Genomic DNA, 26,016 nt, shown 5'->3' with positions numbered 1-26,016 from the left:
TCTGAACTCAACCATTCCCTCCCAAAGCATATATACATTTTTTTGTAAAGGACAAAGTACTTGTTTAAAGAAATGGTAATATATGTCAAAACTAATATTTGTTTGTGTGAAACTGTTATGGTATAGATTTTAATTGCCAGAATGGACGAGTTATATTTCAATTATGTATTTACTTACTCAGGGCAAATATTTCAAGTTCCCAATGGAAATTGATATCTGTATCATCTGATGGCCTAGCAGGCATTTTTTTTGTAAAAGTGGCAAAGGCTCTCATAGTGTATTGGCACTGCCTGTGGCTCCAAATAGCCTGTGCAGTGGCCTCCACTCGTTAGTAGGTGCAGAGAAGCTCTTGGCCCATAAGTGGCCATGGCTGGTCCATGGTCCAACAGCTCTGCACTCTGACCGGACAACCGAGCAGAGGACGGGTGGCCATGGCTCTATGCCTCTGCATTCGGGAGATGGGACAGGGCTGGACCTCATGGCTGGCCCCAACCATCGGCTGTCCTGAGAATGATTTTCCATGGTTTTCCATTCTCCTGCAGTAAGGCAATGCTGGGACAGTTTCTAGTATAGGCCACAGCCACCAACCCCCGTCACCGTCTCAGAGCATCTCCTTCACTGTAACAAATCTCCTGGCCTGAGAGACGGCGTCACCGCCTAAGAGGCCCGCCTCCCGCTCCAGGGGAGGAAAGAAAATTTTTAGCAATGCATCTTGGTAGGTGTGCTAGTTACCAACTGACGAGCCCTAATTGGTGCACTGGTACAAAACACTGGCAACAAAGAATGACTTACCTGGAAAATGTGGGGTAATTTCCAATAAAGGACCAATTATATTGAAATTATGCAACTGTTATGCTGTCCAATGATCGATCAATTAACAAACGCACATCTGTTGAGCTGGCTGTACCTAGTTACTTGGATTCTGTTAAATACACTGACTGACAGAGCAAATGCAACACCAAGAAGGAGTGGTCAGAACTTTATGCTCGTCGCCATAAGACCTATCTGTGTCGGTGCGACGTAAAGCCCCTAGCAAAAAAAAAAAAAAAACAAACTTTATGCCAATTGCAGGGTAGACTGACGTCACTGAGGTATGCTCATGATGTGAAATGCGCCGCTGTGCTGCGCACGTAGCGAACGATAAATGGGACACGGCGTTGGCGAATGGCCCACTTCGTACCGTGATTTCTCAGCCGACATTCATTGTAGAACATGTTGTCGTGTGCCACAGGACACGTGTATAGCTAAGAATGCCAGGCCGCCGTCAACGGAGGCATTTCCAGCAGACAGACGACTTTACGAGGGGTATGGTGATCGGGCTGAGAAGGGCAGGTTGGTCGCTTCGTCAAATCGCAGTCGATACCCATAGGGATGTGTCCACGGTGCAGCGCCTGTGGTGAAGATGGTTGGCGCAGGGACATGTGGCACGTGCGAGGGATCCAGGCGCAGCCCGAGTGACGTCAGCACGCGAGGATCGGCGCATCCGCCGCCAAGCGGTGGCAGCCCCGCACGCCACGTCAACCGCCATTCTTCAGCATGTGCAAGACACCCTGGCTGTTCCAATATCGACCAGAACAATTTCCCGTCGATTGGTTGAAGGAGGCCTGCACTCCCGGCGTCCGCTCAGAAGACTACCATTGACTCCACAGCATAGACGTGCACGCCTGGCATGGTGCCGGGCTAGAGCGACTTGGATGAGGGAATGGCGGAACGTCGTGTTCTCCGATGAGTCACGCTTCTGTTCTGTCAGTGATAGTCACCGCAGACGAGTGTGGCGTCGGTGTGGAGAAAGGTCAAATCCGGCAGTAACTGTGGAGCGCCCTACCGCTAGACAACGCGGCATCATGGTTTGGGGCGCTATTGCGTATGATTCCACGTCACCTGTAGTGCGTATTCAAGGCACGTTAAATGCCCACCGCTACGTGCAGCATGTGCTGCGGCCGGTGGCACTCCCGTACCTTCAGGGGCTGCCCAATGCTCTGTTTCAGCAGGATAATGCCCGCCCACACACTGCTCGCATCTCCCAACAGGCTCTACGAGGTGTACAGATGCTTCCGTGGCCAGCGTACTCTCCGGATCTCTCACCAATCGAACACGTGTGGGATCTCATTGGACGCCGTTTGCAAACTCTGCCCCAGCCTCGTACGGACGACCGACTGTGGCAAATGGTTGACAGAGAATGGAGAACCATCCCTCAGGACACCATCCGCACTCTTATTGACTCTGTACCTCGACGTGTTTCTGCGTGCATCGCCGCTCGTGGTGGTCCTACATCCTACTGAGTCGATGCCGTGCGCATTGTGTAACCTGCATATCGGTTTGAAATAAACATCAATTATTCATCCGTGCCATCTCTGTTTTTTCCCCAACTTTCATCCCTTTCGAACCACTCCTCCTTGGTGTTGCATTGTCACTGTCAGTCAGTGTATTAACAAGAATTTGGTATAGTCACCAATGTTCAGTTAAGGAGAATTAACAGAATTATTTCTGGTTGTAATAGAATAAGTTGTACTTATAAAGATTAAAATGCAACTCTGGAGAAAATTGCAATTAAAGACTAGCGTCTAATGGATTACAGTAAAACTTCCATTATCCATCCCTTGATTAACTGCTCTGCATTAAAAAAAAAAGTCAATGTCCAGTCTCTCCAAAGAATGAATGAGCATACTCTTGATGTCAAGACTTCTTGACTTTTTTTTGCAACTGTATATTGACTCTCAAGACACATGTCCATGATCATAACAAAACTACGTACACATACATAGACCGGCAATTGGTAGTGAAGACGTGACTTCACATTTTTTACTAATATTATGTTGTATAAAATTATTTAACTTTAACTCTTAATGTTTAATGTGATCGATCGTGAAAGAAAGGAATGCTGTTCAAATTAAACTATCACAAACATACTTTATTGTCCATTCAATTATTGATGAACAGTGTAATGTGTCCATTCCAGTCTATGGCACGTGCAACATATGTTGGTCACTTCTACTTCCTGAATGATAAATTATTTTGATAGCTTGCGACATATTGTTTTGTGTCAAGGTTAAATATTTTCACCCTTTACTGTATCGTAAATATTTCGGTATGCACAGGAATCGGAAACCAGATTTGCCGTTTGTCATAGTCAGCCTCCACTATTAAACACCCTAGAAAGTTTAGGAGAATAATCTTAATAATGTTCTACAAATGATAACGCAGCAAGTAACTCTTGAATCATGGAAGATCCAGAACTTTTCACATTTGAGGAAGTGGCGGCAGTAATTAAACAGTTCTAAAGACAATCAGGCCTTTGGCCCTGATCATATTCACAATGAGCACCCCAAAAGTGCAGTGCACTGCCAAACAAGCTATTACTTCAATCTTAAATGGATGTATTCAACAAGCAATGACCCTAATCGTTGGACGAGGTCTACTGTAAGAATGCTCTATAAGGGAAAGGGAAATACAGAAGACCCAAATGCCTATAGAGGTATTGCTCTCGAGTGCACCATGTTCAAGACTTTAACAAAGCTACTGTGTCTGACTAGGGAAGTTGATGCCCGACTCCCGGAGGTACAGTTTGGATTTCGGAGAAGAAGATCAACAATACATGCTATTCAATATCTTGAAAATGATATTGAGGCAGCTCTAGCTGTCCCAAGAGGGAAATTACATGGCATTTTCATAGACTTTACCAAAGCATTCAACACAATTAGCAGGAAGATCCAGTTACAGAAATTAGGACAATTGATAAGGAATAACAGTTGCATAACACAGCTCATTAAGAACATACTGGCTTCAAATTACATAGTAATAAATGATGGAATAACATCTGACCCTACAGAACAAACCACTGGCATTTTACAGGGCGATTCTTTGAGCCCATTTTTGTTTATCATTGCGACTGCGGATGTTGAAATTTTTCCAGAACGTGTAATTTTGTGTATGTATGCAGATGATATGGTGTTCGCTTAGAGTTCAGAACAAGACCTGCAAGCAGCTTTTGATCTTTTGCTCGAATGGGCGGAAAAGATTGCGCTTTGTCTGAACAAAGAAAAGACAGTCTCGATGATGTTTCGGAAGGGTGGAAGGTCAAGAATTTCCAGGGCAAGGTATGGACCCCTGAGAAGTGTGAACAGCTTCAAGTACCTGGGCATTCCATTACAAATTTCTGGCAAGGATTTCACACTACACATTAGACACAGAGTAAATGCGGCAATCAGGGCAATGAATGGCATCCTACACCCAAACACACTCCTTAAAGACAGCTCTGAAATTGTTTCAGCTGAAGTTAACACCCATTGTGGCGTACAGCCTGTAAATCGTCTTGCCATATCTAAAGAAGAAACGCTTAGCACTATTGGAAGAAGTTAAATCGACTTCAGTTTTGTGTGTTTCACACAGTTTGTCATGACTGGCTTATGAGCTGACAAGGGAACTTTTCTACATTGAGGAAGTTCGTCCCCAAATGCCTCTAGAGTCCATTCCAGGATACAAACAACTAAAGCAAGAGCTACAATTATAAAATAACATTTGGAGAGACTTTTATGCCAATGTTACAATGGTTTATAAAGACTGGATGTGCAATGGGTATGACTTAAGACATATAGTCACCAGGTTTGGTGTCCATGGTTTTCATTACAAACTGTGTGAAACAAAATGGTTCCATGAGCCAGGACCGGATTGTGTACGTGATTGCTGTAGAAGGTGTGAAGGTTACCACGCAATGTTCTGCAAACTCCGGAATGAATCCTAGAAGAAATTCTGCTCTGACGACTGTTAGATTGTGTATTTTAATATTGTTACTTCTGTGCTATACTGGAATTATGATATTGTGTATAATTCATTATTCATAATGGCCATTGGCTGCAATAAATGTTTCATACATTCATTAATGGACATGTAGGTTATGTCTCGTTGTGCAATGCAAGAAATGGTAAGTTACAAAATAAAAGGTTTTACATGATTTTTATCAATACTTTGTAACTGTTGAGGAAAGATAAGCGAGAACCATCACTGTTGAGGAAAGATAAGCAAGAACCATCAAAAAGAAAGTGACTATAATTGAATGGTTAAAGAAAGGTGAACTGGTCTCAAATTTATTATCAGAGTTTGGTGTTGGTATGACAACAGGGAGAGATATAATGATGAATAAAGACTAAAGTGTTGCTGTTTGCAGCTATTTCTGACAGTTTGCATGGGCTCGCTAAAAGAACTGGATGCTGTGTTATTAACATGGTTTCAGCAAAAGTGAGACAAAGGTGGACCTTTGATAAAGCAGGTATAAATATTCCATGAAGAGATGGGGCTGTCAGGGTCCTCACCTATGTCTTAACAGTTGGCTATAAAGATTTAAGGACAGATGCGGCATTTGAGAATTAAACATCAAAGGAAAAAAACTAAGTAGTGACAGCAGTGCAGCAGAAAATGTTGGAATTAAGTTCAAGCTCATAATCGAGAGATAAAGTGTATAATGCCGATGAAACAGGAATTCATTGGAAGTGCTTACCAAGTAAAACACTGGCAGCTGCTGAAGAGAAGTCTGTTCTTGGTCACAAATTTAGTAAATAGCTGCGCGAACACTAGTGGCAGCCATAAATTAAGATTAGCTGTTGTTGGCAACACAAATAATCTACATTCTTTCAAAGGAGAGGTGATGAAATATTTTTCATTTTCATATTATAAAAAAAACTGCATGGATGGCATGAAACATTTTCAGAACTTGGTTCCATAATAAGTTCATTCTGTGGGTTTACAATTTCTTTGTATCCAAAGGCTTGCCATCAAAGAAAGTTCTTTTTCTTAATAATGCACACTCCCAGCCTATTGATTTTGAGTTGAAATCAGAGGGCAGAAACATTTTTGTTTCCTATTTGCTGCCTAATGTGACATCATTAATTCATCCAATGGACCAAGGCATCATCACAACCCTTAAGATGCATTGTGAATGGGAACTCTAGGCCTGTTACTTTCCAAAGAAATGTCGCTGGTCGAGTTCTTGAGAAAAAAAAAACCCTCGATCTTAAGGAGGTGCTTTATCTTTCCCGTAAATCATGGGATCTACTAATTGCTCCGAAAATCATTCACTTGTGCAGAAAAGTATATGTTTATGTTTAAGAGCTCGCTGATGATTTTTATGGGTTCACTGACAAAGATGACAATGATCAAAGATATCCTGAAGGCTATTGAAAATAGTGTTCGTTTTGGAGAAGTGGATAAAAGTATAAGGTGTGGCTTCATAATGACAATGTATTGCCTGGGCATCATATTTTAAGTGATGACAAAATAGTAACTAGAAGCAGATGCAGGAACTTGGCAGTCAGCAGTGAAGTGACAAGTGAAAGTGAGAGGGATGGGGAAGAAGAGCAATTCACAAACAATCGCGTACCACCTCGGACTGCATTGGAGTCGGCTGAGACTTAAATGGACTTCTTGGAGCAAGAGGACAATACAGATTTTTCAGACATTCTTATAATTAGACAACTTAGAATGGATATAAAGAAGAAAATAATTTGCAGAAGAGTGCAGAAAAAAGGAAGTTCTTAAAAAGCAGCTTAAATGATGCCAGGTAAATTTAATTTATTCATGTTCTGCTGGTAATTTATGTGAATATTTAGTGTTGTTGCAATGACTACCTGTAATATTTTGGTTTTAAAGAGGGGTTCATATACTGTATTTTATGATTATGTATATTTAAGTACATAGTTTGAAGTCCATGTAAATTGGTGATATGGATTATCTGGATTTTTTTATTAACTCCTCACCCTTCCTGGGCATTAGAATGGATAATTAATGTTTTAGTGCATTGTCAAATTAATCCTCCTGTGAAACCATCTTTATTTTTACTAATACATTTGTTTAACTGCCATCCATGGCAACCCCATTCATGGTCAGCTTCAATAATAATGATTTAACAATATTCATTATTATATGTTAATTATTCTCATGCAATTACTTCTGTTGTACAGGTGGGTGTTGATGATGATGGCGTCATTAAATACATGGATACCACAATTTATGAAAATAGTGGATTTTGTTTCAATGAAAGTGTAAGTGCTCTTACCATTCATCATTTTACAAACTGCTATGATAGCAGTACTTGGGCTGTTAAAGGTGTAGCTGTGCGAACAGATCTTCCCTCCAATACATACTGCAGAGCTCCAGGTATGAATTTAACTCTTATTATTGCCCCTTCACCAGTAGTGATATTCATGATTTTGTTTCTGTTAATGCAATTTGGTAATAAAGAAAACATGCAGCTCAGAAAGTTTTGGAGAGGTTGGCAACCTCTCTGCTTTACTTGTGCAGCAGGACAATCTATTCTAAAGATGAAAACCTCTAGCAATGGAAGGATTAGAAACCTAAATGATTAGATTGACTTCCCTGCACTTCCTTGAACTGTAAATAAACAAGGCTACCTTCTACAATGTAAATGAACAGTGCAATTCTTTTATGTAGTACTATATTATTTACAAAATATGTTCATAATATCCACTCCCTTGTTCTGCATAGAGCATTACGTACCTCAAAATACTTTCTTGCACTCTCAGCAGCATGAGGGGTGTGACATTTTCCTTTGCTGTCCTAATTCTTTCCACAGGATCGTCTCTGTTATCAACTGTTGTTGCATACATTGTCATGCATATAACCCGAAAAAACAAATCCATTTATTTGACTTTCCTCATACACTAATAGCACATCAGACAACTTGCTACTACTGTAACGTCTCTGCTCCATTCAATAACAAAAATCGTGCAACTAGAATGTTTTCTAATGCTCTACTTTGAGCAAACTCAGAATGTCAACAAATGCCCCTCTCCTCGTGCACAATGCTTTTTTAACCCCCATCTAGCAAGTCATAGGACTTAGTTTTTTTTTTTTTTTTTTTTTTTTTTGTGAACCTGGAGCATCGTCTTTAGTTAGTGTCCTACTCTAAAGATAATGCAGACAGCTTGCTGACACTTCAGGAGTTTGGACTGAAAATCTACAGCTCTGAAGCACCTGGTACTTTAAGCCACCCAGCGTACTAAGTGGTATGTATTTGAAGCATGCTGTACATATTCAGTCTCTCTGAAAGGGGACAAAATGCTGTCTCATATTTTTAAAATACTTTGTATTCTCCAGAATATTCCACCCAATGAGGACCTGTTGATAGCCAGACATCTGAATGGGTGCGTAGGTCAAGAAAGGTTTGGCTTTAAAAGGGTACATGGAGGGTTTTGATATGCTACAAAAGAAATGGAGGAAGAGATCAGATTCTTCAAACAGTCAAAGCATATGACCTTGCATTACCATTTACCAGAAAAAGGATGCCACTTGATAACCTATAAAAGTGGAGGAATGTCATCCCAAGTTGCTTACGTTTGAGCCAGAAGGAAACATTATGAAATGTCAAAAATTGCTAAGTTATTCCTGGAGAATGTCTTGCTTCTCAGTGTAGACTCCTTGCTTGTTGTTTTAAGGGGGCTTAACATTGAAGGTCACCGGCCCGTGTAGACTCCTAGTTGCTTACATAAAAATAAGGAGAATTTCAGGAATGAAGAGGTGTACATTGCCAGTAAGAACAAGATGATGGAGACTACATGGGGATTTATACTAGATTCGTAGAAGATGTTTGCAAATTGGGCATTTTGTAGTGTCAGCAACAAGCTACAGATGTGGAGCAACATTGGTGCCATTTGCCCTCAGTAGTTAAAGAATCTTTCAAAAAATATCTTTGGTCAAACAAATGGAAAAACCATCATTAGTAAGCCCGTTGGTGGTCTGAGGAAGTGCAACAGGGAGTTAGAGAAAATATGCTTCAAGAACTGGCAGTTGTCTGGAGACTCCAAAGATCATACGAAGTACAAGAAAGTCAGAAGAGAAACCAAGAAAGCAGTCAGTATTGCAAAAACAGAAATATAGGTTACTCCCTGCTCTTGGAAAAACTAGAAAAAAAACAGGGTGGAAATGAGATCTTTAGGCTTGCTAAGGCACTGGAAAGATTTAAAAGGGATATTATGCACATAAGGTTCTTAAAAATGAAAAGCACATTGTTTTGACTGAGGAGGATGGAAGAAAGGGGTGCTGGAAGTCATGTTTCCAGGAACTAGTAAATGGGGAGGACCTTAAAGAACCCTGTTAAGATCTTCCAGATAATCAACACTGAATATATCCTGTTAATTTTGTAGAAAATTGAATGGCCATGAAGGCTAGTGAAGTTTCATGATCTGATGACTTGCCCATTGAGGGATGGAAAAGTCTTGAGGTGGGGATTCACTGGTTCACTACTCTATTCAGCAAGATCATGAATAGTGGAAAAGTGCCTGAAGAACTATAGCAGTATATATATATATAATACCAATATATGAAAACAAAGCTGATCCCCCAGGATTGTGGAAATTACAGAGATCAAGCTTCTGAGCCACCTTGAAACTATGGGAAAGGGTTATTGAGGGGAGACTAAGGGAAGAGACCCAAATAGCAGAAAATCAGTTTGGATTGATGCCTGGTAGAAACACGACGACTCCATCGTCGCTCTCAGGATGTTGATAGGAGAAATACAGATTGTATAGGAAAGATCTCCACATGGTCTTCATATACCTTGAGAAGGCGTATGGAAGAGTGCCCCATGATCTCCTCTAGTGGGCATTGTAAAAGAAAGGGGTCCCTTATCAGTATATTAAATTGAATCAAGATATGTACCAAAGAAGCCAGACTATTGTGAAAATTTCACGGGGAACTGCAGAAGTATTTGCAGTTAAGGTTGACCTGCATGAGGAGTCGGCTCTCAGCCCATACCACTTCGTCATAGTCATGGGCAAACTAACAAGACACATTCAGGATCATGCTGTTTGCAGATGATTTAGTGCTTGTGGGTGAACACATGGCAGGATGTATTAGAAAAAAATGCGCTCAAGATAAGCAGAACTAAAACTGAATATCTCCACTGTAATTACTCCATGAGTGATCTTGATGGTCAGGATGTTTTAAAAATTGGAAATGGGGATGTAGTAAAAACCAATACCTTCAAAATACCTTGGATCAGTGATGCAGGATAATGCAGACATCGAGAGATATTACCAATCTGGTCAACAGTGCCTGGGTGAAGTGGTGGGCAGCTACAGGTGTTGTATGTGACAAAAAGGTTCCTCTTCACCTGAAGGGCAAAATCTACAAAATGGTTGTCCGTCCAGCCATTCCATATGGTTTGGAGTGCTGGGCTACAAACAAGAAAGATGAACAGAAACTTCATGAAGCTGAGATGAAGATGCTCCAATGGGCCTATGGAGTAATCAGGCTAGATGAAATTTTAAATGACACCATTCACCAATCTCTGAGAAACAGAGAAAATCAAGAGATGGCTCAGTCGCCTTCAGCGAAGACCAGAAGACTGTGGTGCACAGAGTGCAGAGACAGGCAGTAGAGGGTAGGCATCATCATTCATAGAGGGCCACCTTTAGTGGGTAAATGTAATTCGTCTTCATTTTACTTAAAACTCGAAAGCTCAAGTTGATGATATCTAATGAAACTGAGGAGAAGCAGAACTTGCCTATATCAAGTGAGATTCACAGGATATTGTAGCCATGCTTGAAAAAGCAATATAAAGTAAGAATTGTGTGTGTGGTGGAAGGGGGCTTGATAGCTGAGTATGATAGTCACTGGTTTCTCACAAATGTGGCCACAGTTTGAATCCTGGTCAACGCATACACAATTTTTAAAATTTAAGTCACGTCTCTGTGGTTTAGGTTCCATGTAAAACTGAAAGTCGGTTCCTATGATTAGGATATCAACAGTCTCATAAAATTACAAGGTGGTTTGATTGAATTGTGTATGGGGTAAATAAAAACACAATCTAGCTTCCTTAATGAAGATAAGCCACAATTTCAAAGAGCTGAGGAACTCTATGAACTCCTTGAGCACATTACAAATCAAAGAATACAAATATAGAATGGAATGAGCTCACAATTGGTAACACTAAGATGAACAATTTTTGTAAAATTCTGGATAAATTCTTTGAGTTTTGTTGAATGACAGTAATGTTTGCAAATTCTCAATTCTGGGGTCTGATGAACATTGAAAAGTAATAATTGTGAAGAAAATTATGAAAGAAAGATATAAGAAGCACTTCGTGTTTGTGGAAAGGAATTTGAGAAACTTCAGATTAAAAGCTTACTTTGTTGTTGATGATGATGATATCATTAGGGCATTACCTGGATTGAACCCTCTTAAAGGGGTCTTTCATCATTTAATTTGTTTCTTAAAAAATTAGATACTTTATTACTTGAATATAAACTTGACTCGTGAAGGATGGTTTAAAGTAGAACAATTTCTACAGAAGTTATTCTTACTTTTGATCACAAAGGTAATGCAGCCTTTTCTCCCCATTCTTCCTTTGATTTGCATTTTGCTCAGTTGCTTTCAGATTATGTTAACCAAGTAATTCATATAAAACATAAATATCTTTGGTTTGTCTCCAGGTACAACAGAAGGTATAGCATTCATTGAAAATATAATGGAACATATTGGAAAAGTTTTGAACAAAGATCCAGTGCAAGTTCGATTAAATAATATGAAGAAGGAAAACAATCCTCTACCCCAGCTAATAAGCGACTTAAAAAAATCATCAGATTATGAAGAAAGAATTCTGACTGTTGAAGAGTACAACAAGGTAAGGCTCTCTCAATGAACTCTAATTATTAGTCTGTATTTAAAGGATTTCCTTTCAATTAGAAGCACCCGGGTGACTGATATATAACACATTCTTCAAAAATGCCCTCTCTTCAGTAGGCATTGGCAGTCACAGCTCTCTTATCAGCACATGCCAGTAATAATTTGCATGCTGTCATTTCTGTCCACTTCTTCCTCTTCTTCCGAGTAAGTTGTCTGCATGCTGATGGGTGGATTCGAACTCAACTGTCGCGGCCTTGAAGATGGTTTTCCGTGGTTTCTCATTTTTACACCAGGTTAATTGTTGAATTGTTGGGGGTGTACTGTAAATAAGTCCATGGTTGCTTCCTTCTCAGGCCTAGCCATGTCCTATCCCATCATCACCATAAGACCTCTCCGACTCAGTGTAACGCAAAACCAATAGCGAAAAGAAAATTAAAGTTCTCTCCTGCCTCTGACCTTTCCTTCGATAAAGAGGCTGAGAAGTGACACGTGTGGCATAAGTATTTCATCCTTCATTCCATTATAAGTCTTTAACCTTCATTTTATTTATTCATACCCTAAAATACAGTTTCATTATCATCATCTGTCGGTCATTAATCATTGCCCCCGAGGAGTGTGACAAGCTTCGGCAGCTGGCACACTTCCTATCCTCGCCGCTAGATGCGTGCTTCATTCATTCCATTCCCAGTCTAACTGGAAACAGGCTGTGGATTTGCATATAACAGTTAGTATCAAAATTACTAACTTGTTATTGGAGCCAGGTAAACTGTGTTTATAAGCTTTGTTTACTTCTGCATACCGGTATGTTTTTTTTTTTTTTTTTTTTTTGCTAGTGACTTTACGTCGCACCGACACAGATAGGTCTTATGGTGATGATGGGATAGGAAAGGGCTAGGAGTTGGAAGGAAGCGGCCGTGGCCTTAATTAAGGTACAGCCCCAGCATTTGCTTGGTGTGTAAATGGGAAACCATGGAAAACCATCTTCAGGGCTGCCGACAGTGGGATTCGAACCCACTATCTCCCGGATGCAAGCTCACAGCTGCGCGCTCTTAACCGCACGGCCAACTCACCCGGTCATATGTTCTCTCTTACATAGATAGATGGATATTGACATCTAGGTCTTGAACAGGAACAAATGGCCATGAAACAAGAGAAGTTGACTGAAGTACTGATCACTAGAAACAGTTGTACAAGATGTTCATATTAGAAAAAAAAAAAAAATGGTCTAGTTCAGGGTGAAGGTAACAGGTGAATCTGCACCCAGAGTTTACTTGGATCCCTAAGTCACAAGTACAAATAGACAACAATAAATTGCTAGAAAAACAGATATGCAGTAGAGTGCTAGTGAATAAGGTTGAGCCTAGATGATAAGATTACAATGTGTTTACCTTCAGGATAAAAGAGAGAAGCACATGAATCTGGTGGCCATATCAGTGGCATAATGTTAGAGCTTGCAATATTTGTACTGTTATAGCAAGTCCTTTAAATGGGTGTAGAAAGCATTGAAGCATCTGCTGTAGTTTTGTGTTATTGATAGGTTTTATACAATTTCTTTGAGTGGGTCCAATTTTATTTCCTGCTAGCGGGCCCATATCATATTCATTATGTGTATGGGCTCTATCATAGTGCTCCTCAGATAACTGACTGAGGCTTGTATAGACGGAGCACTAGAACAGTACGATAGGAGTTTATTATGAAGATATAAGCTAATTTTTGGAATAAAATTTTCAGATGAAAAACGAGAAAACAGAAGGCAATGTAGATTTAAAATTATCCTGTTTATAAAATGAGCACAGAGTTATGAACTGTATTAACTATTAGTAAATTTCACATGTAAGATGATCATGCAAAACAAGTGTTTTTATGAACTTCAAACAGAATGTATCTCTCTTTTTATAGGAAAATCGTTGGAAAAAGCGTGGCATAGCAATTGTGCCAATGAATTATCCATTCCCCTTCTGGGGTAATTTTCATGCTATGGTTTCCATTTATGGTGCTGATGGCACTGTGGCTGTAACTCATGGAGGTATAGAATGTGGCCAAGGATTGAATACGAAGGTAAGGGTTAACATCTGAGGAAAATCGATTTTTCCTCCATCTATATTTTGAATATGGTAGTGATGATTGATCTGGATAAGGAAAATTAAAGGTTATAAGTTTAATGATTGGGGACTTTACATTGCTAGTACTTTGACCTTTTTTTGAGTAGAAAGAGTAATAATTTGGTGTTAAATAGGCAACCATTTTATGAACATTTTAGTACCATAAAATAAGTAAGTCTAGAGTATTTCATTCACTTTTTCTTCCATCCCTAATCAAGAGGCAATTGTAAAATACAATACTCCTGTGTTTTGTAAAGCTGTATATGTTTAGGGTTGCCACAGTTTGCTTTTATAAAACCAGACAGAAATATATATGACAAAAATGGACAATTTATCAATGAAAGAGCTTTAATTAAGGTAAATACAATATGATTATGGTAAAAGAAAAGCTTTTCACACTAAATATATCCTACAGTGGTAAAGTACTTACATTTGTAACAGTTAAGGTTTCTTATTATACCAATCATATTTTTTAGAGGTCTCTACTTTGTCAAAGTCCTTGGATTCTTCTTGCTCCACATAAGTTCATAAAATTCAGCGTAAGATACATGCGACATGTTATACTGAATGTCAAGAATGGTGTACAGAGCAATTTGTTTTTAGGGCATTTATGAGTTATAATGGCATTTGGGGTGTATAAGGATAGGCGTGTTGTAAATGACACATAAAATCAAACACAAAGTACAACCTTTATTGAAAAAACAATAACCTTGCTTAATTACACAATTCTAGCAATGATCAAATTTTCTGACTTTGAAAATCTAACTTTTTTACAATTTTTAAATTAATTTTTTCCAAGTAACATTGAATTATTTCCCACTGGATTTCCGTATGACAGATATAGATTTAATTCTCATAAATTACACTGAAGAAAATGGAAATTGCAACACCCAGAAGGAGTGGTACTACATTGCTGCAATTAAACATGCAGGATGAGTTTTTGGTTGTGCTTCGATGATTACACTTTCAGGTCCCTGTGACCACAAGTTTGGACAATAATCAATACAGGATGTGCCCACCACGAGCTGCAATACATTGATGAATTCGTCGAGGCATGGAGTCAATAAAGCCCTGGATTGCTTCCTGAGGAATTGTGGCCCATGCTTGCTGCAATGCACCGGACAGTTGTTCCAGAGTTGTGGGTGGCTGGGGACGGTTGGCCAGTTGTCGACCCATCATGTCCCACACATGCTCAATAGGACTGAGGTCCGTGGATCTGGCAGGCCATTCTAAGTTTTGTGATGTCGTGGAGAGCTTTTCTGGAGATGCGTGCAGTGTGAACCCGGGCATTGTCCTGCTGAAACATCCCATTAGCAATGTTCGCCATCATAGGGACAACCACTGGATTGAGTACCCTATCAACGTACTGTTGAGCAGTCATAGTGCCCTCAACAAGCACTAATTGTGATTTCACATTAAAGCCAATAGCTCCCCAGACCATAATGCTTGGTGTTGGCCCTGTGTGCCTCTCGACAATAAGATCTGGACGGTCCCTCGCCCAGGTATGTCGGCGCACACAATTCCGACGATCACTGCGGGCAAGACAGAAGTGCGATTCATCACTAAAGACGACCCTATGCCGTTCGTCGACCCACGTCGATCTTTCTCGACACCAGGCCAGCCTTACACGTCGCTGTTGTGGGGTCAATGGAACACCTTCTGCAGGGACACAGGCTCGTAAGCCAGCTGCACACAGGTGATTACCAACTGTTTGTTGTGTAACGTGGGGTGCCACTGATGCTCGAATTTGCGCTGCTGTTGCACGGGGTTCCATCCGGGCCATCCGAATGATGCGGCGATCCTTCGTCACAGTTGTCTGTCGCGCTGGGCCTGTGCGAAGTCTGAGTCTGGGTACCTTCATTTGACCACTGCTGCCATACACGTACCGTAGATGCCTGTCGACCAACATGTGCAGCAACAGTCCTTAGTGATAATCCAGCCTCACACAGCCCAATTATCCGAGCCCTCTCAAACAGCGACAGTTGTTGATAGCGTGCTCTTCTCTGTCATCGAGGCATGTTTGACGGGAAACACTTCACTGCACAGACGGCAAGTCAACAATGCTACACCAGAGTCCGTGTACTGGAGTTGATTCTTCTGCGACCAATCGCTTGGGGAGATCTGTAGCAACAATCCAATGGGTCTGAAACTTTGATCGTTTACATACCTACATGGCATCGTTCCATATCTTGAAAATCAACACAAACGACCAGTGGTACAATCAATAATCCTATTTATGAGAAACACCATCGGTTTATGTTGGCTGTGGTTAGTACTACTATGTAAGAAACACCATGGTTTTGGCTAAACCCCCTGTTTAGTACTACTGTTTGAGGAAAATCTTTGGTCTGCATTGCCTGAGAGTAGTACCATTATGTGAGAAACACCATGGGCTTGTGTTGCCTGTGGTTATTACCATAATGTGCAATATACCGTGGGTCTGCATTGCCTATGATTAGTACCATATTATGTTGAGAGGTGCCATGAGTATACGTGGCCTGTGATTAGTTCCACCAAGTGGGGAACACCACGGGAATACCGGCGCCCGTGATTAGTCCCACTACGTGAGGAGCACCATGGGTTTGCATTGCTTTGTGAGTTGTGCCCCTGCGTGCGAAACACCATGGGTTTGTGTTAACTACGAGTGGTGCCACTGAGTGTGACATACCATGAATCTACATTACTTGTGATTAGTACCACCATGTGAGGAACACCACGAGTCCACTTTACTTGTGATTAGTACCACTGTAGGAAGAACGCCATGGTTCTGTTCTACTAGTGATTAGTACCATTGTGAGGGGCTGGTGACCTGGATTTTGGACCCCTTTAGATAATAAGCATCACCCCAATGATTAAGACCTTGTGAATTGGATCCACTGATTGTTTTTGTTTCAGAATCATTTTCTCATCACCATTCATTTTAGATTCTAGTCAGTGGATACATTTTGAAGTTTTAATTTTTAATTTCATTACATCTCGTAGAGCCTCCATGGCTCAGGCTCCATGGCACCACTGGTTTACATCCCGATCAGTCCATGTGAGATATTTGCTGGACAAAGCGGAGGCAGGACATGTTTTTCTCCGGGTACTCCAGTTTTCCCTGTCGTATTTCATTCCAGCAACATTTTCCAATGTCATTTCATCTATCATTCACTAATTATTGTCCCAGAGGAGTGTGGCAGGCTTCGGCAGCTGGCACAGTTCCTATCCTCGCCGCTAGATGGGGCTTAATTCATTCCATTCCTGACCCGGTCGAATGACTGGAAACAGGCCGTGGATTTTCATTTTCATTACACCTCGTACCATTAGAGGCGGATGACCTGGCTGCTAGGTCCCTTTAAAAATCATCATCATCATCATCATCATCACCATCATCTCACTTCCAGGTCTTTACTATCCCATTGTCACCATGACACGTATGTGTGTTGGTGTGACATAAAGCAAATTCTAAAAGAAAGAAGAAAAAAAAGTGCTATGGGTCAGTATTTCTCCCCTCAACGTGGTCACATGATGGTATTTTGAGATGCAACGACTATACTTGCACTGAAATGCCAGTGTAATGGTCTTAAATGGTATCTTTAGAATGTTATATATCAGATCCCATACAAGAACTGCCCTGTCTTCTATTTTGAACTTCCATCCACATCTCTGTCCACAAGCTTGAATGGTTATAAATGCAGAAATTAACCATACAGTATGCAACAATAAGGTAGGCCAAACTTTCGGGGCATGTTCCTCGCACGTAGAAAAAGAACGTACGTTATATGGACAGGGGTCTGGAAATACTTTATTTCCATGTTACGACTTTTTTCTATAACCTACATTAATTATGAGAAAGACACATGAACAGAAGGTACCAGCATACCACATGAAACTTTCTTGCATGAAATACAGTGTTCAAAATGCCCTCTGTTCATTGATACACACATCAACCCACCATTGCATTGAATTCTGGGTGCGCTGATGCAGGAGACTGATGCATGTATCCGTGCCAACCCTCCATTGAATTGAATACTGGGTGTGTTGATGCAGCAGTTTGATGCATGTATCGATGCCAACCCAACATTGCATTGAATCCTGAGTGCGCTGATGCAGCAGTTTGATGCATGTATCGATGCCAACAGAGGGCATTTACAACATGTCATGTAAGAGAGAGTTTCATGTGATATGGTGGTATGTTCTGTTAATGAGTGTTTCCCATGAAATGAAATGGCGTATGGCTTTTAGTGCCGGAAGTGTCCGAGGACATGTTCGATTTGCCAGGTGCAAATCATTCAATTTGACGTCGGTAGGAGACCTGCACGTTGTGATGAGGATGAAATGATGAAAAAGACGACACGTACACCCAGCCCCCATGCCGGAGAAATTAACCAATGATGGTTAAATTTCCTGACCCTGCCAGGAATCGAACTCGGGACCCCTGTGACCAAAGGCCAGCACGCTAACCATTTAGCCATGGAGCCGATCAGTGTTTCCCATGATTAATGTACTATGTAGAGTTGTAGAAAATGAGTTCAAAGATGGAAAAAGCATTTCCTTACCCATGTACATATAACTTCCTTTTTTAAAAATTTTTATTTTTATGAGTGAGGAATGTGTCCCGAAAGTTGGGCCGTACCTTATTACACCCTGTATTCCTTGTCTGCTCACATAGACTGCCCTTCATGTGTGATTGTAAAAGTCCTCTGGCCTTTCTGAAGAACTCTGTGTTCAGATTACAAACAGCCCTCTGTGTGTTTGTATATTTCCAAACAATTTTGTCAGTTGCTAAATAGCACCACTCCCATTCACATCATAGTACTTGCCATAATCTTGTTCTGGACTCTTCTTTTTTCTCTGACTGATAATGATGTAATGACAAAATATTATTTTATTTTCCTTTTTATCTTTTTCTGTATCACTTGTTTATTTAAATGAGATATGGTACTCTTCTACTATTACTCTTTTCCAGTTTTAAAGTTGTGTATTTTAGATTATAACCATTTATTGTTCAAATCAGTAGAGTTCTAGGAAAATGATATTAATAATTGTTTTCAGAGTTTCATTATAACTGAAACTGTTGGATTTTATCATTCACATTTTAGGCCTATCAAATGAATATATTCCCAAAAATGTAATGCAAATATTAATATACTGCAATTATGAATTTTAGTAAGTTTTAATAAAGGTATGTTGAAAAGTGCATCAGGGGAACTTTTCAAGTAAACTATGACCAAACAAACAAACAAACAAATAAACAAACAAAAATGGTAAAATATTGATTTCTTTTTTACAGGTGTTGCAAGTGTGTGCTTACACTCTGAAGATTCCTCTAGAAGCTGTATCAGTGAAGCCAAGCAATAATTTTATAGCTCCAAATGGCATGGTTACTGGAGGCAGTATAGCGAGTGAAGCATGCGCTTATGTGAGTTTGCTGTATTCTTCTTCTTTTCTTCTTTTCTTAAATGTAGCAAGATCTACTGAAGATAATTACCATCTTTTATTCTCAACTTCTTTTGGAATGTATTGAGGTTCTGTTACCAGGTTACCCTTATCTATTCAAGATTTGTAATAATGAGCAGTCTTCACACATCCATTCTGGCAAGGCTGAGTGGCTCAGATGGTTGAGGTGATGGCCTTCTGACCCCAACTTCGCAGGTTCGATCCTGGCTCAGTCCGGTGGGTGGTATTTGTAAGTGCTGAAATACGTCAGCCCTGTATAGGTAGATTTACTGGCACATAGAAAGAACTCCCATGGGACTAAATTCTGGAACACCAAGCTCGATAGCTGCAGTCGCTTAAGTGCGGCCAGTATCCAGTAATCGGGAGATAGTGGGTTCGAGCCCCACTGTCGGCAGCCCTGAAGATGGTTTTCCGTGGTTTCCCATTTTCACACCATGCAAATGCCAGGGCTGTACCTTAAGGCCACGGCTGCTTCCTTCCACTTCCTAGGCCTTTCCTATCCCATCGTCGCCATAAGACCTATCTGTGTCGGTGCGACGTAAAACAAATAACAACAACAAATTCTGGAACCTCGGTGTCTCCGAAAACCATGAAATTAGTTAATGGGATGTAAAGCCAATAACAGTATTAAATCTATTTTGTAACCTCTATATTCAATCCATTTCCTTGAAATAACACAACTTCTGGAGTAATGAATATTATGATCGAAAAATATAGGGAAAATAATCAAACTAGTCGTAAATTTGGTGCAATAAGAACAAATGTTCATACATGTGCTGGTGACCAAAACAATATTCATGGAGATTAAACGGGCATATCATGAACCAAGGGATTATTGATGTGATCAGTCATACTTTATAATTTTATGGGGGGGGGGCACTGTTGCACAAGTGGATGGCGGGATGATAACTTTTCGGGATAGTGGGTTCGAACCCCACTGTCGGCAGCCCTGAAAATGGTTTTCCATGGTTGTCCCTGATCTTAGTAATGTTACAGGTCTGACCTTAAATTAAATTTTCCTTTATGGTCTTTTTTTTTTTTTCTAGGGGTTTTACGTCACACCAACACAGATAGGTCTTATGGCGACGATGGGATAGGAATGGCCTAGGAGTTGGAAGGAAGCAGCCGTGGCCTTAATTAAGGTACAGCCCCAGCATTTGCCTGGTGTGAAAATGGGAAACCACGGAAAACCATCTTCAGGGCTGCCGATAGTGGGATTCGAACCTACTATCTCCCAGATGCAAGCTCACAGCCGCGTGCCTCTACGCGCACGGCCAACTCGCCCAGTCCTTTATGGCCTTATGAAACAAACTTAACCCATTAAGTGGCGAGGTGATGAACGAGAAATTTCTGCATAGTGGAGAATCATTTTCAGTAAAAGTTTTCTTTAAAAAAGAGAGAGTTTCTGCCAAACAACACCTGCTTAGAATATTGCTTTATTATTTACAAATAAAACTATTTTTCAGTTCATCCAGTGTCGGTGCAAAATTTGCATGTGTGCCATTTCATATTTATTCAGATTCAGAGCATTATTTGTGTTGCTTATATTAATTAATCATTGAAATACATAACATGCAAATGAAAAATTATCAAATAATCCAAATAATAGGCACATTCTTTTAAATCACATTTTCCTGAAATAAAATTAAAAAATGTACCCACCTCGTAGGCCTATAACTTGACATTGTAGACGGCAGCAAGTAATCCACGAGTTCATTCATCACAATTTTGTCACCACATTATACGAAATTACACTACACTGTTCAACACTATTTACACAAATTATTTGTACTCGATAGGTACTGCAAATGACTGGAGAAATAGACTGAAAAATCTCTTTCAGGATGGTCACTGATTGCTGGCACCCAGATTGAACAGCAGTCACAGTGTGTACACTAAAAGCCTCTGAAATTCCCCGAGTATAGAACCCGAGACGCTGGCATATTTGCAGTGCTTATACCTCAGCTGTGTGGTAAGGCCTAAAGCAAGGAGACGGGCACAAAGCGACATTGCAAATTATGCAATAATACTGAGTTTCCCCACCGCTGGCCTTTTTCCATGCAAACAATGAATCTCTTATTTGCATGCAGTCGATCATAAGCCTCATTATCAAAGAAATTTAAAAATTTCAGATGAAGGAAAAAACTTTTCTCGGACATTGTCTCGTAAAACACGGGCATAGCAAACTACAGTATCTACTGTGTGAAAAATAATGGGATAACTTCGGCTTTTGAGTTATACCCTGAAGAAAATGAAAGATCCCAAATAAAAGTTTAATTCCTTCTATGTTAGTAACCCAATCCCCCTCTCTACTTTTCATTTTAGCCATTCTTATGAGTTTGTACTGACTGCTAAGCATACAGATTAGTTTGTTCTGACATAAGTTTGCACAGTTCATCAATGAAATGCTCAAATATTTAGTCAGGTTCATTTTTTATTTAAAAGTTTGCCTTGAATTCCACTTTAGTATGTAGCTGGAAATTTGGCTCTCTACATCTCCGTACATCCCAATCACTGCGTGGACTGGGAGGCAAGTCACACTCATTTTCTGACTCGCTACTCTCATCAGAGCTCGAACTCTGCACCTGTCTGTGGCATCTAGGCAGTAGGCCTATTCGGATGGAAGCACTCGTGCTTGATGCATCTAATAGCAGGATAGTTTCACCATTACTTTCTAAACTACAATCATTGCAACTATCTTCCTCACGGAGTTCGAGAATATCCCATATATCATCACTTGGAATATTTACAATTCTTTTGGACTTGTTCACAACAAATAGGAAATGCTACATGTAGAATTAAAACAATAAATCACAAGATATATTTATATACCAACAAAACAACTTATGAGAGCTGAAAACATTCACACCGAAACTCTCAATACTACGGTCCATGCAGCACACTAGCCGAGCTTCACACACCAGCAATAACAAAGTGCCACATAGGTTGTTTTTGCGCTATGCAGCTATGTACCAGATAACTAGGGGATTCCCAGAAGAGAACTGCTTAGACGCACGAAGGTGAAAAAAATCTGTCAGACGGCAGCGCCTCTCGGAACATGCAGAGAAAGTTTCAAACCTACCATTTGTTTTGTAACAGGGATAAAAAGTAAAAAGTTTGTGCTTCACACAACGCGCGCCCACTGGTGGGCTCGCTCCAGCTGCGCCACCTGAAGCGAGCCCCACTCTACGTGTTAATAATGAACAGAACCAATGCAGAATGTCATAGACCATTTTTGTTCTTACAAATTATAATAAGGGCATATGGTCTACATCCCTTCATGTAGGGTTAGCTCAAGAATGGCATCCAGCTGGAAAATTGGACTGTGCTGATCCCAATAATCTGGGACCAAGTCCAGGAAGAAGCAGTAGGCCTCAGGAGAAGCGCGGTGCAAGTCTTTACAGTTGACGCCCCATAGGCGACCTGAACATCTTCGAGTATGGGGGGCCTACCTAAAATGCCTTCTAATAATGAAGGCTGTACAAATACCCATTCCCTGAGCCAGAAGAATTATCCAATGAAGTGCAAAGTCCCCAACCCAACTGGGAATTGAACCTGGTACTCGTTGGACAAAATGCCAGCGTGCTAACCATTTAACTATGGAGCTGAACATCCTTAAAATTTTCAATTAGCATCATCATTCATGAATGGGCTTTATGGAAGAGCCTATTTATATTGAAAATCTCAGTCAACACTTAACAGGAAAATATTGTTACTTTATTTATAGCATTCACACAAACAGTATGTACTATTGCATAGTCATCAGTAATGGATTTTGAGTATGGAAGCTGCATTAATCTTTTTGATTATTAATAATAGTAAGCCTAGCTTAGTCAAAATTTTTACCAGGCAAGTTGGCCGTCCGTTTAGGGGCACGCGGCTGTGAGCTTGGATCCGGGAGATAGTGGGTTCAAATCCCACTTTCAGCAGTCCTGAAGATGATTTTCCATGGTTTCCCATTTTCACACCAGGCAAATGCTGAGGCTGTACCTTAATTAAGGCCATGGCTGCTTTCTTCCAACTCCTAGGCCTTTTCTATCCCATCGTCGCCATAAGATCTGTGTCGGTGCGATGTAAAGCCACTAGCAAAAAAAAAAAAAATTCAAATTTTTGCTTCCCATCTATGAATATGAAGTCCTTCTAAGGCTTGTTTGAATGCATTGTACAAGTTCATTAAGAATTTCAGGCTGAAGACAAGATATAATTAACACCAAACTACAAGGTACAAGTTTAGAGATCTAGACTGTAAATTAACTAAAGTAGAATAATGCTCAAATTGTTTTTTTCCAGAGAAGTTGCTAAGCATTGGTACATTGCATAATAATTAAACTTACAACATGGGTGTTCAAACACTGCTTTCCTCTTCATACAGTGATTGTTTACACCAAATCATTTTAACTCAAGGTGTGATTAAAATTGCATCTTATAATTATCAGAACTGACATTTAGGGTTGATATTTTATCATCACATGGAGGAGCATAGTAGCCAAGTGGCATTATCACTGGCTTCTCACTAAGGCAGCTGCAGTTTGAATCCCAGCCAGTGCATGTGGAACTTTTGAAAAGTCATATTCCTGTGTTTCGGATCCCACTTAAAACTGGAGGTTTCGTGGGTAAGGTTGCAATAGCATCTTACGAAAGTATAAGCTACAACTACAGTGACTACTCAGAGAAGTTTACTATTGACCAGATTGATTAAAATACCATTTTCCGGTATTTACAAGTTGATTCACATTCGAGTTTTCCACTTCACACAGTTTGTACTTCTGAGCATGGTCAAATTTAATATTAAAAACTTCATATTTGGTCCATATTGAAATGAGACTAACATACAATAAAGGAGAGTACAAATGATTCACCTTATATCAATAAAAAATATGTTGATAATACAATTGTTGTGATCTCGTATTAGCAACATATATAAGGTGGATCATTTGTACTCTCCTTTATTGTATGTTAGCATGGTCAAACGCGCAAACCTTAAGCACGTCGTACTCCTCCTCTCTAATATGGCCTCTCACAGTGCAACTCACTGCACTTCTCATAATCAGGACAGTCTTGCTTATCGCCGATGCACAAACTCTCAATTGTCTCATAACTCGCTCAATACTGACACACACTGCTGGCTTTGCCCACCGAAGATTCTGAAAAAAAAGTATCTTGCAGTTTCTTCTTCCAAATCTTTCTGGGCACCTCTTCCATTGTTAGCCAGCTCCGAGAATCTTCTAAGGAGCTCATCTAAGAATTCTCGAAGCCTATTTTTGCTCACTGCTGGCCATACCCACATTGTCGTCACTGTGCTGACGTTGTAGCTTGCCCACGCTCTCGGCCTCATTATTGTCGCAATTGTTGCCCCACTTTTGATACTAATACTTTCTTTGATTTGTCACAAGCCCTAGACACAGTTGCTTTAGCAGCATCTCTTATGTACCATCTATCATCACCATACGGAATTCCCTCAGACTAAGCTCATTTCTGCTTGTAGGATGGTATACAGAGAGAGAGTTGTCAAGGAAACCACACAGTACATACAAAATAATGTGGTGGTTTATCCTTCTTATTCCATTTTTAGGCTACTATGATGTGCTGCAAAGAACTCCTGAAAAGACTTGAACCTTTGAAGGAGAAACTGAAAAATCCGACCTGGAAGGAGCTGGTAGCTGAAGCCTATAAGGAGAGCGTTAACTTAAGTGCATCTTACATGTGAGTAAGCAATTATCAGCAAGACAAACTGATAGAGAAAATAAAGAATAAAGATAAAGAATTAGCTTGCTTAGTTCTGGAGTGAAATGTTAGGAGTAACAGTTGTGGAGGAAGCTTGGGCATCTATTATTTTGCCAAATGGATCAAAAACGATTTAGATTGAATTTTATCTTCAAATATAAAATCTTAAACTTGGAATAGGGTGTAAGCATTGAATACTGGATACATCTTCATTTACTATCACTTCCTTGTTATTCTCAGTTTTTAGTAGATATTAGATATGACAGTAGATTCTTACAAATAAAATTACTCCTTGCTTGTGTAATAATTTTAAGCTGAACATCATTCTTTAGTTTATAATAAATGTGTCTGAAAACTGTAAATGAAACGTTACATTTGGTATTGTTCCATGCTGACAGTCATTTTGAATCTGTATTAGGAGATAAATTTTATTGCAAATGCCTCTTAGTTGTTAGTAATACAACAATTATCCCAAAATATGTAAATATGATGAACATACAGTAATTATTATATTTAGCTGTAGTATATCTTGCATGATATTACGAGCCAAAGTCAGAAGACAGAAAATTATTCAATGACTGGTTATCATTATATTAATAGATAGTGTGACACTTGCTCGGTTTAATAAGTTAATACTTGACATAAAATGAAAATTTAAAGCCATGAAAAGATGGAACTGCACAGAGCATGCAGGACAGGGGATGAGTAATGATATGACGACACTTTGATTTTTCTGCACTCACTTTTGGAGAAGTGAGCTGCAATATATTGTTGTATTTTTCAAAGCATGGATCGCTTCATGTGGAAGATCTATACACTGATGATCAATTGAATTAGAGATACCTGGCTAGCAGCATGTAGCACTCCCTTTCCTCCTGATGACTGCAGTCATGTGGGTCAGCATGGACTAGACAAGACACTGGAAGCGTTGTGAAGCCATCGTTATCCATGACCGTAACATAGCTTCCATAATGCACGGAGATTGGTCAGAACAGTAATCAGGGCCTGCACATCCCTGTTGACAGCACCCCGGAAGTGCTCAAGAGGATTGAGGTCAGATGACCTTCAGGGTTAGCCAAGCATCCTCATGTCCGTGAAGTGTTAATTGAAC

At 40.1% G+C, this 26,016-nt stretch overlaps 1 protein-coding gene across 1 annotated transcript in view; it reads left to right on the top strand.

The window, feature by feature from the left end:
- LOC136864294 (xanthine dehydrogenase) overlaps positions 1-26,016 on the top strand; it is a 358,258-nt gene that overhangs the window by 260,961 nt on the left and 71,281 nt on the right. Inside the window, exons 18-22 of the mRNA XM_067141086.2 lie at positions 6,954-7,149; positions 11,445-11,635; positions 13,537-13,695; positions 19,015-19,143; positions 24,754-24,884. Of these exons, the coding sequence (XP_066997187.2) occupies positions 6,954-7,149; positions 11,445-11,635; positions 13,537-13,695; positions 19,015-19,143; positions 24,754-24,884 (806 nt within the window). The remainder of the gene's footprint in view (positions 1-6,953; positions 7,150-11,444; positions 11,636-13,536; positions 13,696-19,014; positions 19,144-24,753; positions 24,885-26,016) is intronic.

This window comes from Anabrus simplex, chromosome 2, assembly GCF_040414725.1.
Source record: "Anabrus simplex isolate iqAnaSimp1 chromosome 2, ASM4041472v1, whole genome shotgun sequence".
Classification (NCBI taxonomy): Eukaryota; Metazoa; Arthropoda; class Insecta; order Orthoptera; family Tettigoniidae; genus Anabrus; species Anabrus simplex.
Note: the sequence above shows the minus strand (reverse complement) of the source record. Positions and strands in the feature narration are given on the sequence as shown.